General features: G+C 30.9%; 1 protein-coding gene across 8 annotated transcripts in view; it reads right to left on the reverse strand.

Annotated features, from left to right (window-relative positions):
• Syt7 (Synaptotagmin 7) overlaps positions 1 to 19,027 on the reverse strand; it is an 870,553-nt gene that overhangs the window by 98,264 nt on the left and 753,262 nt on the right. The window contains exon 1 of one of the 8 annotated variants that reach the window (XM_076398170.1): positions 5,528 to 5,721. The exons of 6 other annotated variants lie outside the window; for them this stretch is intronic. In XM_076398170.1, coding sequence (XP_076254285.1) covers positions 5,528 to 5,592 — 65 coding nt within the window. In that variant the 5' untranslated portion in view covers positions 5,593 to 5,721. Of the gene's footprint in view, positions 1 to 5,527; positions 5,722 to 19,027 lie in introns of those variants that run through there. One more of the 8 variants, XM_076398168.1, reaches the window with a different exon arrangement.

Below are 19,027 nucleotides of genomic sequence, written 5' to 3' on the forward strand. Positions count from 1 at the left end.
AAATAATACAGGTTAATTTTCTAAAAATATTCCCCAGGCCACTGTTATATATATATATATAAAGCTAACTAATTTTTCCCGATAATAATCTTTTTAATAAAGTTCCATTGTATAGGAATAACGATGAATATAAATTTGTTTTATGCTTTTCCTTCTAATGGAAACCGTAAAGATATAAATATGTAGTAGGTATAGTATTTTTCCTATAGCGTTGGAAGAAAATCTGGGTGACACGCAACGCTATATTTAAAAAATATCCATCCAGTTAACAATGCGTAATATATGTGAAATAATGCACGTTCAACTTATGATAAATTACTTTCAATAAAACAGAGACGGTATTGATTTAATTTTTAATTGTGCTATAAATATCCACTTTATTATCCAAATATTCTAAATCAAAATGTTCAGCCGGTGGATTTTGCTTTTTATGTTCTCCGATGGGTAACATATATGGTAACATATAACTTGATGGGTATATATATATATATATATATATATATATATATATATATAAATACTTATAACTTATAACTGAAATTGAATGAAATAGCAGACACTCTAAAGATATCAACTGAACATGTGCATCATCATCATCATACAACCTCTTTTGGGCTCCCACTGCGTTCACCGTCTTCGGTGCTCATTTCATCACGTCTAAACTTAGTATACCAATCCTTGATGGTTGATTTTCCTGGGGCAGTGTCCGGAAACTCCGCATCAAGTCAAGTTTTTCCTTCAACTGTATTTTTCCCTTCAAAAAGCAATATTTTATCAATACGCGAAATTTCTTTTTATCCATTTTTTTACAATAACAAAAGTTGCTTCACTCAAAATGCTATAATACATAAAAAACTACAAATTTAACGGTGGCTACTTAATTAGTGTTTATTGTCTGATAGAATAATAGTTTTATAGAAAAAAATATAATTTTTGGTGATGAATTAAAAAATAAACTACATCTTTTTATGCCAACTTTAAATGCTGCATATGAATGCCGGAGTTTGCAGCAACACTTTCAATTAAAAATCGTGGCGTTCCTTGTTAATGAGCACCGAGTCTATTAATGGCGTTTTGACGGTTTCGGTAAACAAGGGCATAATTATTCTTGGAAATGCAATTATACTTGAACGGATAAAAAGAATAAAAACTTTATATTGCCTTTTTTTCTGCTGGAAAAAGAAACAGGAGCGGGCGGTTCGAGGAGAAAATAACAAATGACTATTGTTAATGGGACCCGAAGGTCTGGAAAATTCTTAAATGGAAAGCGGTGGCATATTAATTTAACTGAAATTATAATTCGCGATTTAGGTGTTCATTCGTATCTTCGTTTTTATATTACATTTTGTAAATTGTTGCAACTGTATATACCACGTTCCTATTTTCAATAGATTCGTGGAAATTAAAAGGAAACTTGATTTTTGCTTGTAAAAAGCATATTTTTCGGTATAATTTCACGTCACTACACTTATTACCATACATTTAAAAGTATTATTACCATTTAGGTTTGAAATGGACAACGGTATGGAGAAATAGTAAGAGACGGCTTAGGAGTCCTAGGATTACAGTTGGTCCAATAATCACATTTATTTCTCCTAATTTGAAGAAAATCTGTGAGTAAAACCAGAGTTCATACTTCAACAGGTTTCGTGCCTTGAAGCAGGTACAAAAAAAGAAAATTACATTTAAAAACCAATATGAAACCGTGTTACAAATTTTTCACCATCTCTGTTTTTGCCCATTACATAAAAATTGAGGATTTTTGTTATTATTATTTAATTATTACATTGTTACTAGTCGTTTCCGACTAACCTACACTTTGTCTTTATGATAACTTAAATTTAACTAACATATATAACTAGGAGGACTCATCTGCAATATCTCAATCTCTGACGAAATAATGTGTATACATGTCACTGCTGTATTTTTTATTACATGCACCTTACTACACAAGATCAGATGGTTTCATCCTTTTGAGTCTGTATCTTGCTCTGGTGTTATCCAAAATTTGCAATACTTCGATATTCTTATGAGAATGGAGTCTTTCCTCATGATCATCCCTGCATTTCTCCTGATTTCTTGACTGACTATGGGTATCTGAAGGTCTCAAGGTAGGTAGTCAGTCCTGTAGTATTTAGATGCCCCAACAATGATTCTCAGGACTTTGTTCTGTAAAATTTGTAATTTGTTTTTATTACTCTTTGCAGAACATCCCTACAATTGAACTCCATATAGGTTTCAGTATTTGCTTATATAATAGCAATCTATTATGTACTTATAATTGTGATTTTCTTCCAATTAGCCAATACATTTTCCTATATTTCAATTCCAGTTCCTTTCTTTTCTTCTTTATATGTCCCTTCCAGCGAAGTTTTGTATCAAGATTCATTCCGAGATATTTAGCATTGTTGCTATATGGAATGATTGCTATATTATTTAATGTTATTGGTGCTTATACGGTCTGAATGTGGGTGAACTGCACATGCACAGATTTACTTTCGTTAATTTTTATTTCCCAAGCTTGTGTCCAATTATTTATATAGTCACTTGCCTGTTGTAATTTTAGTGTGGCTTCTTCACTATTGTCTCCGACAGCTATAATCGTAGTATCATCAGCAAATATAGCCATCGTAATATTCTCTATTTGTGGTATATCACAAATGTATAGTAGATAAAGCATTGGCCCCAGTACACTTCCTTGTGGTACACCTGCTTTAGCTTCTTAAAATTGAGGATTGATTCCAGTCAGTTGAAAAATTTTAAAACATCAGTTTGGTATTTGGTGGAATCAAACAGGAGCTTTTAAGCCTTTCATACTGTTGATTAGTTAATCAATATATCATTAATTTAATTGTGTTATGTGCGTCGACAGCAAGCAACAGATACATATTAGCCAGACTTCGGAAAGCCGTTCGGAAATACTGAAGAAATATGTTAGCTTCAAGTCCCAATGCTGATCATAATATGTAACTCATGTTAATCACTTTGTGTTAATGAATGTATATGAGGGAGAAAATTGCAATAAGTGTTCATTCATTATCACGGAAGTGAATAAGGGATGTAATTATTATAAAAAATTTTACATTCTCTAAGTAAAAAAGAAACAATAGTGAAATATTTTTCATCGGTTTAATAGCTAGCGATTCAACGTTGGCCAAAATGGAACAATATACAAGAGATTAATGTAGTTTTATCATTGAACAGTATTTCAATTTATTCACATTTCGCAAAATTTCGTACAAAATGTTGTCAATATAATGCCTTAATTCCATCAACCCAAACGAGTCCAATAACAATAATACAATCAATAACAAGTTATTTCTCTTATATGTTATATATGTTAGCATATATCGAAGTATTATGTGAGGTTTTCAACCTTACAAAGGACAATTCACAGAAGAGTTTAAGCTGTATATTCATCCAAATTGAAGAGAGTTTGTTGAATGGATGATCATTAAGCTGGGACAAATAGTTGCTGATTCTCCAAGCGAAAGTGTACAAGAAATCTCACAAGAATTATACTAACAACCACATGTGTTATCTGTATATGTAATACAGAATAGTCACGTATGTAATATATATTATCCGAAAAGAGAGATTATATGCAGTATTCATGACAATGACTAAAAAAGAACTATTTTCTATTCAATACATGCATATATTTTGAAACCAAGCTTCTTGCTTGTACTAACTTATAACCATTAACACCATCATTGCTTAGAAATATAACTATAAATCCTTTCTGTTATTTTGAAACAAAATACAAGTAGGGGAGAAATATCACCGATACTGTTTTGGAAATTGTCGAAAATTGTGCTCTATATCACGCCAGGTTGTCCTATAGATTACTTTAAATTCCCGAACTAGAAACACATTAATATCATCTAACATGCATTATTCTTCTTTGACCTACTTTCTGGCTACCGGACATTCTTTTTGGATAGATGTTTTTCAGATACAAATTACGAAAAGTGGAAAAACAAAATTCCAGTTTACAATTTTCGATTGGATTTGATATCGGAACTAATTCGTAGCATATTGAAAAGTATGTTTGTATTGTCATAAATCATTCATGCTATAGGGATGTTTCCTTATATTAGACTAAATAACAATAATCTCTATTTTAATAAATATATAGATTTGTTTATTAAATACATAAGTCCATTTGGAGAATGTACTATCCAAAAACGATAAATACGCTTTAGTATGCATTTAAAAAGTGAAGATTTGGTTTGCAAGATAACTTGGACACTTGACAAAGTTCAGTCACACAGGAAATTAGGAATAACTAGAAGAATGCTTATTTCAAATAGTTCAAGAGTCATATATTTAACATTGCAAGTTGGCCATTGTGAATAACTAAGTATACACCTAAAAGCCTTAAAAATTAAACTGGTGGTGATAGTTTTGGAAGGAAACAAGAGGTGGTAATTGTGGGTACTGTGATGAAAATAGTAAATGCATTGAAGAAAGAATAAAAAGGAAAAAAATTAGGAACAAGGGAAAAAGCCATTAAAATGGAAGACACATATAACAAGTATAGTAAGTTCAGTAACATAAGAAAAAAATTGCAAAAGAATTAAGGACAGAAATTAGAACAAAACTTAAAAATAATAGAGTAGAAGTATATTAGACGAAGAACAAAGAAATTGTGAATGATGGTATCACAGAAACTATGTATTTTAACAGACAACAAAATTAAAGAGAATAAAAATATAGGTTAAAAAATATTTTTATCAAAAAAATTGAACCGACTACAAAAAATAAATAAGGAACTCACTAAAAGTTAATAAATAATCAAACTTAGATTTTTGACACAAAAAAACGTTTTAAAATAAAATATGTACATAATAATCGTAATAATTAATTAAAAATAAATAAAAACTTATTTAACCTATCCACTATACGTATTTTATATTCTACTACATACATAAAATTTAGCTTAATACCTACCTACTATCAACTGATCACATTTGACAGTCGGTGCCGAGCAACAAATTAAATTGGTTTAATTCGTAATTTAATTTTGTGGATATGTCACAAAATTTTATTATTATTTTTGTATCGTTTGAGCTAAGCACCGACTTCAAACTGAAAGAATATTGAAAATCGATCCATAATAGAAGGAGAAATCGGTGAACATACATTAAAAAAATATGTAGAGCCGAACATAGGATCTCCTTCTTCTTCTAAGTCGGTTAAAAAATAAAAGATACTTCCAGACATACAAATAGGAATACACGAAAGAAAATAACATGAGAGTGCGAAACAAAGGAAACAAAAATGATTACTGAGGATATTTTAATTATAATTCTTATTAATATAGTGAATCTATATCTATATATAGTGTTCTAATTAATATAGTGAAGTAAAAGAACAGAAGATACAGTAATTAGAAAGAATCAAGAGAATAATGATAGAATGTGAAAAAAGGATTAAAACTTAATGTTTATAAACAAATATGAAAAGACTAAAACAAAGGCGAGAAAAAGTGTTAAATATCTAAATAAAATATACTATACGTTACCTGGCTGAGTAATACTCGAAGAATGCCACCAGTATTTCGATGGACCTTGTAAAAGCTTGCCACATTGTTCACCATGGCTTGTTTCAGGTTACTATTAAAACGAAAACACTACCGCTGTTGTTGTTTGGTGGATGTATTGTCTATTTTTATCACAATAGGTAATCTAGGCATATATTTCTCACTCCGAACCGTGCCCTTCGCGGCGTGTCCGTTATGGATTCGAAATTGATTGTCTTCTAGCAATCACATTAAAATTGACTTGGTCACAACGTGAATTAGATCATATATTCTTTACAAAAATAAATCTGAAGAAAAATTATATTTATATAATGTTTTGTTGCGGGATAATTATTTGAGGCAGATGTATCATATAATTAATGTCATGATGATGTTCCATCTGTTCGTAATAGTTTAGTTTTTGTGTAAGAAATAACATGTTGAAAAATTGTTTGTAAATAAAAAAGAGTTATGAGCATGTGAAAATTTTAAATCAGCGTCTAAAGAGCTTGCACTATCATTTCTAGAGTTGATAGCTGGTATAAAGAAATCAACGAGGCTGTAACTCGGCTATGTATATATAAAATAATCTCATCTTTTATAGCTGCTCTAAATTCTGGAAATACTACTGAAATATTATTATGCTTAAGCTTTGTTATTATGTTAAGATTACTTATTATTTTGTTAATATTAATAAATAGTAGATTTTATATATATTGAGTGCAAAGTAAATTTCTATATTTTAAAAACAAAGCTGTAATGTGCTTTACACCTTCTGAATATATAGTAGATCTACTTATGTAGATATAAGAGTTTGGTTTATATTAGAATAGGTTTAAGCCCTGAGCATCATTTTGTGTTCGCCATTAAACAGTCTTAATTCTGTCGGCCAAATAAAATAGCGTTTAAAATAAAATAAGAAGCCTTTTAATTTTAGACACTTTACATTTCATATCTGTCATAGTATGTAAAATTCCTGAGGGAATATAAAGCTGATTACTCTTAATCCCATTCAATAAACCGCCCACATATTATTTATCAAGAAAAGAAGACAGATTGACGTTGGATTGGAAATCGTTCTACAATTACTCAAATAATTCCTTGGTGTAGTTAAGTGTGGGTCAATAAGGTCAAAACCAGTAGTCTTTTTACTCTCAGGCTAATACCTATATATATATATATATATATATATATATATATATATATATATATATATATATATATATATATATATATTTAAGAAATATGTTTAATTTGAAGTATAAGAAAATTAGCGGTCTAATTTATAAGACCATTTAGATATATTTTGTAATATTTGTGACAATCGGAAAATAATTATAACTTGGGACAATATATAATATTGTATTGTATCGAATGTCTGGTGAAGCTAGGCCAACATAGTAAAGGTATTGAGAAAAATATAGCATAGCAAAACGGATGTCTCATTGGCTACTTATTTAGTGCAAATGCAATGAGGGTGCAGGTATCAAGACTAGATATTTAAGAAGTTAAACCTGATAGAAGAACCCCTTCAGTTGTTGATAACTATAAATTTCAAGAAGACCCAATATCGTGGAATATTTGGGCATTTTTAAGAATCTGTAACGCACTTATTCCAACAGCGTTCCGGATTCCTCCTAGTTGGACGAGTCTTTCCCTTCATGAAATTCTGAACGAATTGGGATGCAGAAAAGGTTTCCTTAAATCACCCTTCTCAGCAACCACCAAGAACCCGAGGTAGTAGCTTTAGCGATAAAATATCATGCATCCAGAACGGAAACTAGCATCGGAATTAAGAAGAGAGAAACAGTCAACAATAATAAACAAGAACAGAATAGCTGATTTTAAAAATAGTCAAAATCGAATCTCGATTTTTTAGGAGTTCGGCAAGGTAGTGTACTAGGTCCAATACTATATTTTCTATATACATTCGATCTAACCCACCACAAAAATAACTACTGTGGCAACATACGCAGACGACACAGCAATCTTAGCATCTCATGAAGATCCGGTCACAGCATCAATGACGCTATAAACCCACCTGGAATAAATACAACTATGGTTGAAGACATGGCGCAATTCTATTCGCAGTATCCATTTGTGCATTTGTTTCTTACAAAATTCTCAACATTTTTCCATTAAATAAGAGTTTTTGTTATTTTAAACGCTACATATTTAATAACTTATAATATATATATATACACACACACACACACACACACACACACACACACACACACACATATATATATATATATATATATATATATATATATATATATATATATATATATTAAGTATTCAACAGGTACAACTCTAATTCATTGGAAAGATCCGGATCGAACATCGAATGCTTGCTAAATATAAGAGGCAAATAACTTAGTTATCGAATGCCTCGACTTCGACGCTAATAATTATGACGAGGCGAATACGGATGACCTACATCCAAAATCGGTTTTATAAATACGCGCGAAATATAATTCCCCATAATCTTCATTAAAAGATGTTCAAGGGGAAACGATCCGGACGGTTGGAAAATCGTTTTGTGTGTTTCGGGCCGGTTGTCGTACGGCGAGTGTTGCGTGTGTGCGTTGCCTTTGAATTTCAGCGAATTAGACACAACTTGTTAGTGTAGCGCGGCTGCCTAATTTTAATAATGTTAAGCTGAAAGTGCAGCTAAATTTATAACTTTAGAGGAACATCAATTTCTTGCTAAGTACTGTTAGGGCCGTTTTCCATTTTCTGGGTTCGGTATAAGCACATATCTGGTATGCTGGCAGTAAGTGCAGCTTTTAATTACTAATATTAAATTGCTCTTTGTTATAATAAAGGAGCTCAAGTGATATCAAGTGGTTTAAATAGGTTTTTCTTATTTAGTATCACTTAATCAGTTTTAAAGCATGTTTTTAAAGTTATATTAGAACAAAGGGTAGTAAGTAATAAAATTGTAAGAATAATTTATGATATATATGGGATATATATGCTAGCGGGACTAAGATAAGACTGTAACTATAAAACCAATAATAAATAAATGCCACATAGAAAAAAATAGGTCGTATAAGGTATAAAAATATGGAAAAAATAGAAATTTTTGCGGATGATAGACCAGACCACCTACAGAAAATCTTAAACACCTATAACATGTCACTAAGAGAATACGTTATGATAATGAGAAAATGCAAATTTAAAAGTATGGTGATGAGACAACCAGAAGATATAAACATCCAAATTAAAGATGTAAAAATAGAACAAGTAATGGTCTTTATGTTAAATGTCTGTTTAAAGAAATCGAAGGTAACGAAAGCCAGAAGAAGGAAATTAATGTCAGAATTAGAGAAATCATAAATTTGTACTTCACTATATTCGGAAACATTGGGTTGCAAATGTAGGTATTGTAAAAGAGAGATATAAACAAAGAAAATTAAATTATATAAGCCAAAAGAGTTAGGGGTCTAACCAAGATAGACAGGAAGGGAACTAAAATTATCAGAAAAGGGTTAAATATTAAGACTTACAGTGTATAGAGTACACAACATCAGGTCGAATGTATCAGGGAGACACTGCAGATAGCAGATATCAAAAATTCTTCGGAATTTGTACAAGAAGCAAGAGAAAACAGACACTAAACGTAATATATTACAACGTTTTTTGAATTCGTGAAAAATGAAAAAAATTCATGAAATAGCGGTCTAAATGGAAAGATTATTGATCACTATTTTAATCGAGAAAGTTTCATGCTATATTTATAACAGATGTAATATGTGACCAGTAATATGTAGACAATAACGATATTTATACAAATAACTTAATTCAGATTACCTATACAAGATACAATACAATAATCACTACCATGGCCCTAGATTCATTTTATAGCTTGTACCACATAGTAGTTGTTAATATTTAGTCTTTCCAATAATACAGCCAATGAACTTCATCGAAATTCAAAAAAAAATTCAAGTTTTCCTTTATTTTGAGTCTGACAAAAAATATTAAAATAAATAAACTAACGAAACAAAATAACGTTATAAAATATAATTTATTCTAACAGTATTGCACAAGTAATGGATATTTAATGAATGACTTAAACTACAGTTAATTAAACAGTAACAATACAATAATTTGTAGGTTAGAGTTGTTTTATTATATTTACATTGACATAGGATGACGGTATCGACCAGTACCAAAACAAGTCCAATTTTATAGACGGATTTGGTTACATGCTAGGACGCATCACACTCCAATCTGCCTCTTTTAAACTAGAGTAATGTTTATTAGTAAAATGAGAAAGAAAAGTGTAAAAGAGATTTTACGAAACATTTCGTTAGATACAAACTGAATAGATATTATAAGCACGTTTGGATTTTAATATTGGGTTAAGTAAGTCATCACTCAATTAGCAATTCGAAGCTGCGAAAGCAGAGCTCTTATTTTAATCGTAATGTTACTATTAATTTTGGAGTATATTAAAAAGAAGTGAAAATAACTCGAGTTTAAATATAGAAAAGTATTGGTTATTTGGAAGAAAATCTATATGATTTGTAGATAAGTTGTTGCTGTATAAGTAGATAGTAAAACCTATATGAACCACTGAAGTACAATTATGTTTGGGAATGGTCTGCAAAAAGTAATATCAGCATAACACAAGGATTTTAGAATAAAATTCTGAGAAGTATTGTGGATGCCCCCAGATACTACGGGAATTATAACGTATACCGAGATCTTCAGTGCTGCAACTTTTTAACAATCTTGAAATAGGACTCAAGAGGAGCAAACTGTGTGATCTTGTGTAGTTATGTAGTGAAGTTCAGTAGTTGAAGGACCTAGTTTTAAGGTACTATAGATGCATATTGTAAGTCGACAAATAAAAAAACTCATGATAGCATGATCTTAATTTGTAAAATACGTACTAACGTATTTATGCTGAGCTTGTCTTTTTTATGAATTGTTGCAAGTACAGGTAAAAAGTAGCAATATATTAATATATAATTAAGATAATAAGTGCATACTATATAAGAAATATTTGTAAAAACTACACAGAAAACTATAAAAAAAACATCAAACGAAGACTTAATTAATAGATCTGTATAAATCACGTATGAACTGGAGATAAAAAAAACAAAACAAACACCATTTTATTATAGAGAACGTTTACAGATTAATTAATCAATAATAAATCTGACATATCCATTAAACCTCTCGAAATGATTCGTTTATTTCCTTGAACAGATTAAAATTGACAGCAAAAATGGTCGATTATTAATGGAGGATGTGCCAAACGATATAATACGTCTGCAAACAACCATTTTCTTTCTTCGTACAAATTAGAATAAATATTCAATGAATAATTGGTGATAAATTTATCTCTTGCCCTATAAAGACTTTATCTAGTTACGTGTACATGCCACGTGTCAGATGTTATTTAATTTGATGAAGATGTTGCGGATTCACATTCCGAACTACTGAATGTTAATTCGCCGTACGTCAGATGGAAAACAGGAAATGTAAAATACACACACACGGTACGGTTCAATAAGACTGAGCCGCGATAATGGCTAACGTGACAAGAAAATTATTATAGCTGGCGGGATGATTTGCGAGGCAGAGACGTTGCCGCCAGATGTCGCTTCTGCGCGTCGGTCATAGAAAATATGTAGGGTATCGTAATGGAGGTTGGGTCTATGTTGATTGTGGCCAAAACTATCCAACATATTGCATGATAGGATTCTAAAATGTCGTTTTTAGCTTAAAATTTGGAAAGTTGTTCAATAAGTTTGAGAAAAATCAACAGAAATGAAACCTTTTGAAAATAAGTTTATTCTTCAGTATAATTCTTTTCCATCACATACGGTCGCTCCGATGATAGAAGTAAAATACTCCTCTATGGTAGCTACTTCTTGTTGTAAAAGTCGAAGGGATAAATCGGGCGAATAAACGGGATCTTGAAACAATGTCTACTTTAATTCACTGATTATAATGACGTTTCTAAGTTGTAATGTGGCACCAATCAACAGCAGGAACGTACATTGACGTCTCATTATATTTAGAAAATTTAGGTTATTTTGGTACTCTATTTTTTATGAGTAAAAGGTAACGGAAAACAGGAATATGTAACAGGTCAATTAAAAAGTCCCCGGCCTAACACATAGATGGTACTACTAGAATTAAATCCATATGCTTTTTTAGTTAGCTCTAACCCTCAAAAGATGCGTGTAAAAATTTGAAAGCCGTCGGATCATTAGTTTATGAATTACAGCATTTTGAGTGAAGCAACTTTTGTTATTGTGAAAAAATGGATAAAAAGGAATTTCGTCTGTTGATAAAATATTGATTTTCGAACGGACCAATACAGTTGAAGCAAAAACTTGGCTCGATGCCGAGTTTCTGGACACTACCCCAGCAAAATCAACCATCAAGGATTGGTATGCTAAGTTTAGACGTGGTGAAATGAGCACCGAAGACGGTGAACGCAGCGGACGCCCAAAAGAGTTGGTTACCGACGAAAACGTTAAAAAAATTCACAAAATGATTTTGAATGACCGTAAATTGAAATTGAATGAAATAGCAGACACTCTAAACATATCAACTGAACGTGTACATCATTTTATCAACTAATATTTGGGTGTGAGAAAGCTTTGTGAAAGGTGGGTGTCGCGCGAGCTCACTTTTGATCAAAAACAACGAGTTGATGATTCGGAGCAGTGTTTGAAGATGATCAAGCGTAATAAACTCGAGTTTTTGCGTCGATATGTGACAATGGACGAAACATAGCTCCATCATTTCACTCCGAAAAATGTTTACACTTCTGAAAAAGAATAGCAAATATATACCGAGGTATTCTGTAACCTGATCTAGAAACTACTAAAATTTGAAATAAAAATATTCAAAATAACTGTAAATTGAACTGCTCTCATAGGGCCTCTTTTCTACATCTTGTACTTAGAATTTATAGTTATATCAATTATATTTTTTGACTTTTGTAATTGTACTAATATTTATATAAATTAAATATAAAAATTAATAATATTCTTATAAGCAAATAAGATGGTGTATTATGAAGTTGTTAAAAAATTTCGATTTATCGAGGTTTCCTATGAAAATATCGATTTTTTTGTTGATTTTTCGAACTAATGACCCTATATTTGTTTTTGAGCTTACTAAATATAAAACATGTCTATAATGATATAATTATATAATGACCATCTATAATGATAAATAGAATTTCATTTTAAATATTACATTCATATGTGAACTTTATCTTTCTCTTTTTACTGACGATCTAACAGATATCTTGGTAATGAATCAAATACTAATCAGTAATATTATCTTAATATATATCTAGGAAGTGACAGTAAAAATGTTCTGACCCAATGGGAATGTTTTTATACATGCTATGGTGTCGTAGAAAAAAAATATCAGGCCTATAAATTAAATTTAAAAGATTTATAACATATGATGTTACTGTGTTTTAAATCGCATCGACTACAATTGCTACCAACGTTATGTTGAAGCTTCGCTTACAGACTTTACTTTTCAGTATATGTCATTGCAGGAAAGTGAACATTTTTTCAGTGCGTTTAAGATGTCTGAATCTCTAACGAGTGAATCGCGTGTTCGGGAAGATTTACTTTTTTACTTGAATTTTAAGAAAAATACTGCTGAAGGTCATCGAATGTACTGTGAAGGTTCCTTCACGCTGTGAAAGTGGTTGCCATCGCGTTACATTGATTTGAACATGCGAATACTGTTTTAGATGTTTTAGAAGTGCCGATTTTGATACCGATTTCAAAAAGCGTTCCGAACAGGCAGAAAATTTGAAGGCATTATCCGATAAAATCATCAATGTGGGTCGTTATTGACTACAATTGAGTCGTTGAAGGAAAACGCAACCATGTTATTCTGCAGTATGATAACGCTCAACCATATGTTGCAAAACCGGTGAAAGCAGACTTGGAAACATTAAAACGGGAAGTAGTACCCCAGCTGCAGTATTCTCCAGACTTTGCTCCTTCTGATTACTACTTGTTCCGACATACTTATGTTGACCTGTTTGAGCCGCGCTTGACTTTTTATGGAGATACCAAAAAATGAGTCGATTCGTAAATAGCTTTAAAAGATACATCATTCTTTCAATTTGGAATCCATAATATGTCCAGAAGATGGATATGAGTAGCGGGGTTATCGATGGACAACACTTTGAATTGTACATTCTGTTAGGGGTATTGGCCACCGAAAAAATATCGATATTTTTAAAAATATATCGATATATCAGAGAAAAAATATATCGATATATTTTCTGCAACTAGTATAAAAAATATCGATATTTTACAAAAAATATATCGATATTTTTAAGAAATAATGAAAATAGTGAAATATTAGCCTAAACAAATAAATAATTTTTCCAAATATTTTAAAAAGTTTATTACAAATTATATCTAATTTATTTCGAAAAAACATCAGCTCAAAAAATATTGATATATGGATAAATCGGCCAAAAATATATTTAGGTTAGATATATCTATATTTTTTTTCAGAAAATATCGATATATTTAACCTATATATATTTTAATATATTTTATTATTATATTGTATTTGAAATTATATATAAATTGTACTTCTTAACATTTTTGTGTCATTATTTTATTTATATTAGAACGTTGTTATATATCAAAGCACAAAATAAACTAAAATACCTATAATGTCAATGTTAAAAGCCGCAACATTGCGACGTTTTGACCTCATAAATTAAGATGACGTGAGTCCACTTCTAGTTTGGACAGATCATATATCGCGGACAAACGCGCTGTAGGACGACCTTTTTAAGTAAATGCTACCATAGATATGCGAGAGTATTATTTGTCATAAAAACAGCCATATATATATAGTATATATAAACACGCAAAGATAGAGGAAGAAAGTTTTAGATGATTGTTTTAAAATAAAACGGTTATGGCTTTCGATAGGGGAACATCTCGCCTATAGCTGCGACAACCAGATGACTATCAGCGACGGAATAAATGTTTTACCCAGCCAAAACCTCAAACCGTGGATCGGTTAATTAACTGATTAACAAGAAGGGGGTGGTATAAATTGCTCTAAAAAGCCTTGCCGTGTTCGCTTTATAATACCGTTCTGTTGGTGGAAGTAAGCTGTAACATTAGAAAGCCGAGCGTCGAATTACAGTAGGCCGAGGATCCGACGCCAGGAAACAACTTTTCCCTCGCGGAACGGCTGATAGTTGCGACTATTTACCGTAAAAGTTAACTTCAATCTCCTATCTCCGTTCGGCGTTCGGGCGGAAGTTATTTTTATTATCGCGCTTAGACCTTCGTACTGCCGTTTCAAGTACTGCACTTTTATACAAGCACTGGCTTTTATGAACAAAACAAGTGAGATTTATATTTATCTGTTATACACATATATGCAGTAATACTATTTCAATTTTAATTATTTATATAATGTTAACTTGACTGCTTAAACTATCTTTTGTGCTATAAACAAGGAAAAACGCCTTCATAGTTCCAGATTTCTACAACATATATAGTCTATTCAAAATAGTAGTGATGCACGTCATCCATCAAAAAGCCTATCGAAAGTTGTAAATTCGCCTTACAGTCGGACAATATTTTGCTTCTCATCTTATTCTATTTAAAAAAAAATAGAAACTGTTTGAGAAGTTCGAACATGTAACCGAATGGGCCAAAAGTTGTCCGTTTGTCAAATATCATCTATAATTACGGATTATCAACCGGCAAACGCCGTTTTAACGCTTTGTTTTAATAAATTTTAAATCGCCGCGATTTATATTGACATATCTTTTTGCACGTTGCAGCTGCATGGAATGTTAGTACGGGTACAGTCACTAAAATATCTCAAAAAATAAAAGACAATAAAACTTTAACTTCACCAAAAATAAAACGTCTTTATCCGAATCAGGTGACGAATCAAGATCAGCTTAATATTAGCTGTATCAGATATCGAAGGGGTTTAATGGAACTTAGAGACATTGCTTTTAAAAGAATACAATTATTAAAAACATAGAACAAAATCAATTAAGAGTTATTATATTAATTTGTATATTTAGGTGAGACATGAATATTTCAGAATGGTATATTGGGTAACTCATGGCAAGATGATAATAAATATAGTGTAAGGGCGACAAAAGTTCATGGAAAAGGTAAACGTTGGAATAACTATCGATTAGGCTTTGATAGTCATAACATTTATTAATAATTCATTGCAGACATATAGTTCTTCATGCTGGAAACAGGAATGGTTTTACTCTTGGTGCAGAATTAATGTTTACCTCTTAAGTCCAAGTCTTAAGTACTAAAACTCAGGTTGCTGCGCCAACACTGTTTTCAGTTGACTATAAAATCTTTAATTATAGCAATACATTTTTTTAAAATTAAATGTTCTTATAAAATTTTCTTAAAACAGTGTTTAATAAAACTGTTGAAAAATTATAAGTATATGCTTTAAAAGAAAATATCGATATTCTTGTCGATTTTTTGAAACAATTTTCTTTTATTTCTTTAGTTTAATAATCAGTTCAATAAACCTAGAAAATATCGATATTTCTCAGATATGTCGATATATTTTCCAGCTCAATGACTTGTTTACTCCCAAGGTAAACAACCCTAAAAAATATCGAGATATTTCAAAAAATCCCATAATCCCTAGTGTAAAATTTAATATTATACATCAAATTTTGTGAACCTCATCTTCTTCTTTTTAGTGACTATCTAATAGTTATCTTCTTAACGAATTAGTAATATAATATAAATCAGTAATTTCATCATAATATATGTGTGGTAACTGACAGTAAAAATGTTTCGAGGCATTTCGAATGCTTTTGTACAAGTAAATTGCGTTTTAAATAAATATTAATCAAAATATAATCAATGTTACAAAAAATTAAGCTTAGGTAAAAACAAAATAGTAATAATGAGTCAGAAGGTATTCAAGCTATGGTGCCACAGAAAAAATATTATGCCTATAAATTAGTTTTAAAGGATGTACAACACATGATGTTATTCTGTGTAAAATCGCATCGCCTACTTCTGTTAACAACTTCATATTGAAGTCTCACTGTCAAGCTTCACTTTTCAGTATGTGTCATTGCGTTGAAGCGTGAACAAAATTTTGCTTCAATGCTTTGAAATACCCCCATTTACCAAACGCACTAGTTTCTGACTAAATAAACCAGTGACTATCCAGAATGTTCCGTGAAAATGGATCTATGAATTAAGAGGATCACTGATTTTGGACAACTGGATGTCCAATCTGGACTCATCCAAAAGTTACGAAATTACTGAGATTATTGCCAACGTGCACAGTAAAGAACAGTAAATCAAACGCCATGAGAACTTAGACCAAGGACGAATCGACGTAGGTCATCGAACATCGAACAAGCAACTAGGAATTAAAAATAACGACGCTCTCAACCCGCATGCTCTTCGGTCAAACAAAAACCTTCCTTCTAAACGGCATTCCTCTAGTTGATAACCGTTGTGTCAACTCCATTTTCTTTCAAAATTCACGAAAATAATAACACAAATATCTCACTTGGTTATCTTTGCAAATATATTAATGACATTACAGTATTACTAGATGCAATTTTAAAATCATGTATTGACGCGGAATATACTTTTTCCCCAACCAAATATATTTTAAAAAAACCTAAAGGAGACAAATATTGTTAGTTGTCCGTTATATATGATATATAGCCCCGTGTTCATCTTCCTGAGCTTTTAAACTCGAGGTATTATTCAATAGAGACCAAAACAATTCATCGAACTGGTTATTCTGGACCATTAATTCATTTTGACAAAGCGCCATTTCAATATCGCCTGAAGGGCATTCGAAAATCATGTCGCTTAGTATAGAAACTGATGGTATTGGATTTTGTCAATCATGTTGAGATGAACGATCAGAATATACACATTAATTTTATTATTTACTGTACATAACAGTTGTTTATTTTAATATATTGTTTATTATAATATAATATATCCAGCTTTCACTTTATAAATTGATAATTTATGTAAATTAAATGCAAGTTAAAAATACATGTTTCTAAAAGTGTACAAAATTACCAAAGTATTGCTCTTCATTCAGTTTAATAAAAAAGACTATAAAATCGAAAAAATAGAATAATGTACATATTAATCAATAAATATTAATAGTATATTGTTAAACATTATATCTCGTTATAGTTAAATGTTTTATGGAGTTTTAGGTATTATGATTTAATTTCATATTTCTACCTTAATCCTTATAAGATATAAAATTCTATTTCATAGGGCCATAGAAAAGTTATCCTTATAGGGATATAGAGCCATATAACGTAATTATAGCCTTTTAACACAAATTGCTTTTCTAGAATGGACGACAAAAAGATATATGCACTCAGCTTTAAACGAAACAAGACGTAATTCAAATAAAAAACTTTTACCGACAACCCTTTGAAGAGTCAAAAAGTTTGATGGCAATTTCGATTCCTGCGACAGCTATAACTTTATCTTAAATTTAAAAGACTTTAAAAACGAGGGGGAGAATGTTAATAAAAATTTGTAAAAATGTTTTAGTAAGCCAAGAAAAAATTAAAATTTCGTAAATTAAAGAACGATAATGTAATATAATAAACATATGTAATTATAACATAATATAATAAGGCATCGCATAGAAAACAGTTTAAATACAACAATTTTTGTAACTGTAAAATACCAGGTCTTAGGCAAAGTTATTACTGCTTTTATAACATAACAAGTCAGTTGAAAAGCCCCCGGCACTACTAGAATTAAATCCATATGTTTTTTAATTAGCCCCAATCTTCAAAAGATGCGTGCATAAATTTGATAGCGGTCTGATCATTAGTTTGTGAGTTATAGCATTTTGAGTGAAGCAACTTTTCTTATTGTGAAAAAAATGGATAAAAAGGAATTTCGCGTGTTGATAAAATATTGCTTTGAAGGAATAAAATACAGTTGAAGCAAAAACTTGGATTGATGCCGAGCTTTCGGACACTACCCCAGGAAAATCAACCATCAAGGACTGGTACGCTAAGTTTAGAGGTGGTGAAATGAGCACCGAAGGCGGTGAACGCAGTGGACGTCCAAAAGAGGTTATTATCGACGAAAACATTTAAAAAATCCCTAAAATGATTTTGAATGACCATAAATTGAAATTGAATGAAATAGCAGACACTCAGAGAAATAGCAAGAGAAACAGATGTTACTGACATATATCACATAATTTTACATTATTTATCATAAGATAACGAAGAATATAGTTTGGATTTATGAAACTGAAAGGTGATTATGTCGAAAATTAAAACATACTTTACATCTACATTGACAATAAATCCATTACAGCGAGAGATAAAAATAGTAAGCCGCCTGAAACTCTATACAGGTCGATGTTTCTACACCAGGGATTTTAAAACGGACGTATTGTTCGCCACAGGCAACAGTTCACTCATCTGGTTATTCTGGACCATTAACT

This window comes from Rhynchophorus ferrugineus, unplaced genomic scaffold (genome assembly GCF_030347505.1).
Source record: "Rhynchophorus ferrugineus isolate W39M unplaced genomic scaffold, kcgeb_rfMv2 rfM3, whole genome shotgun sequence".
Classification (NCBI taxonomy): Eukaryota; Metazoa; Arthropoda; class Insecta; order Coleoptera; family Curculionidae; genus Rhynchophorus; species Rhynchophorus ferrugineus.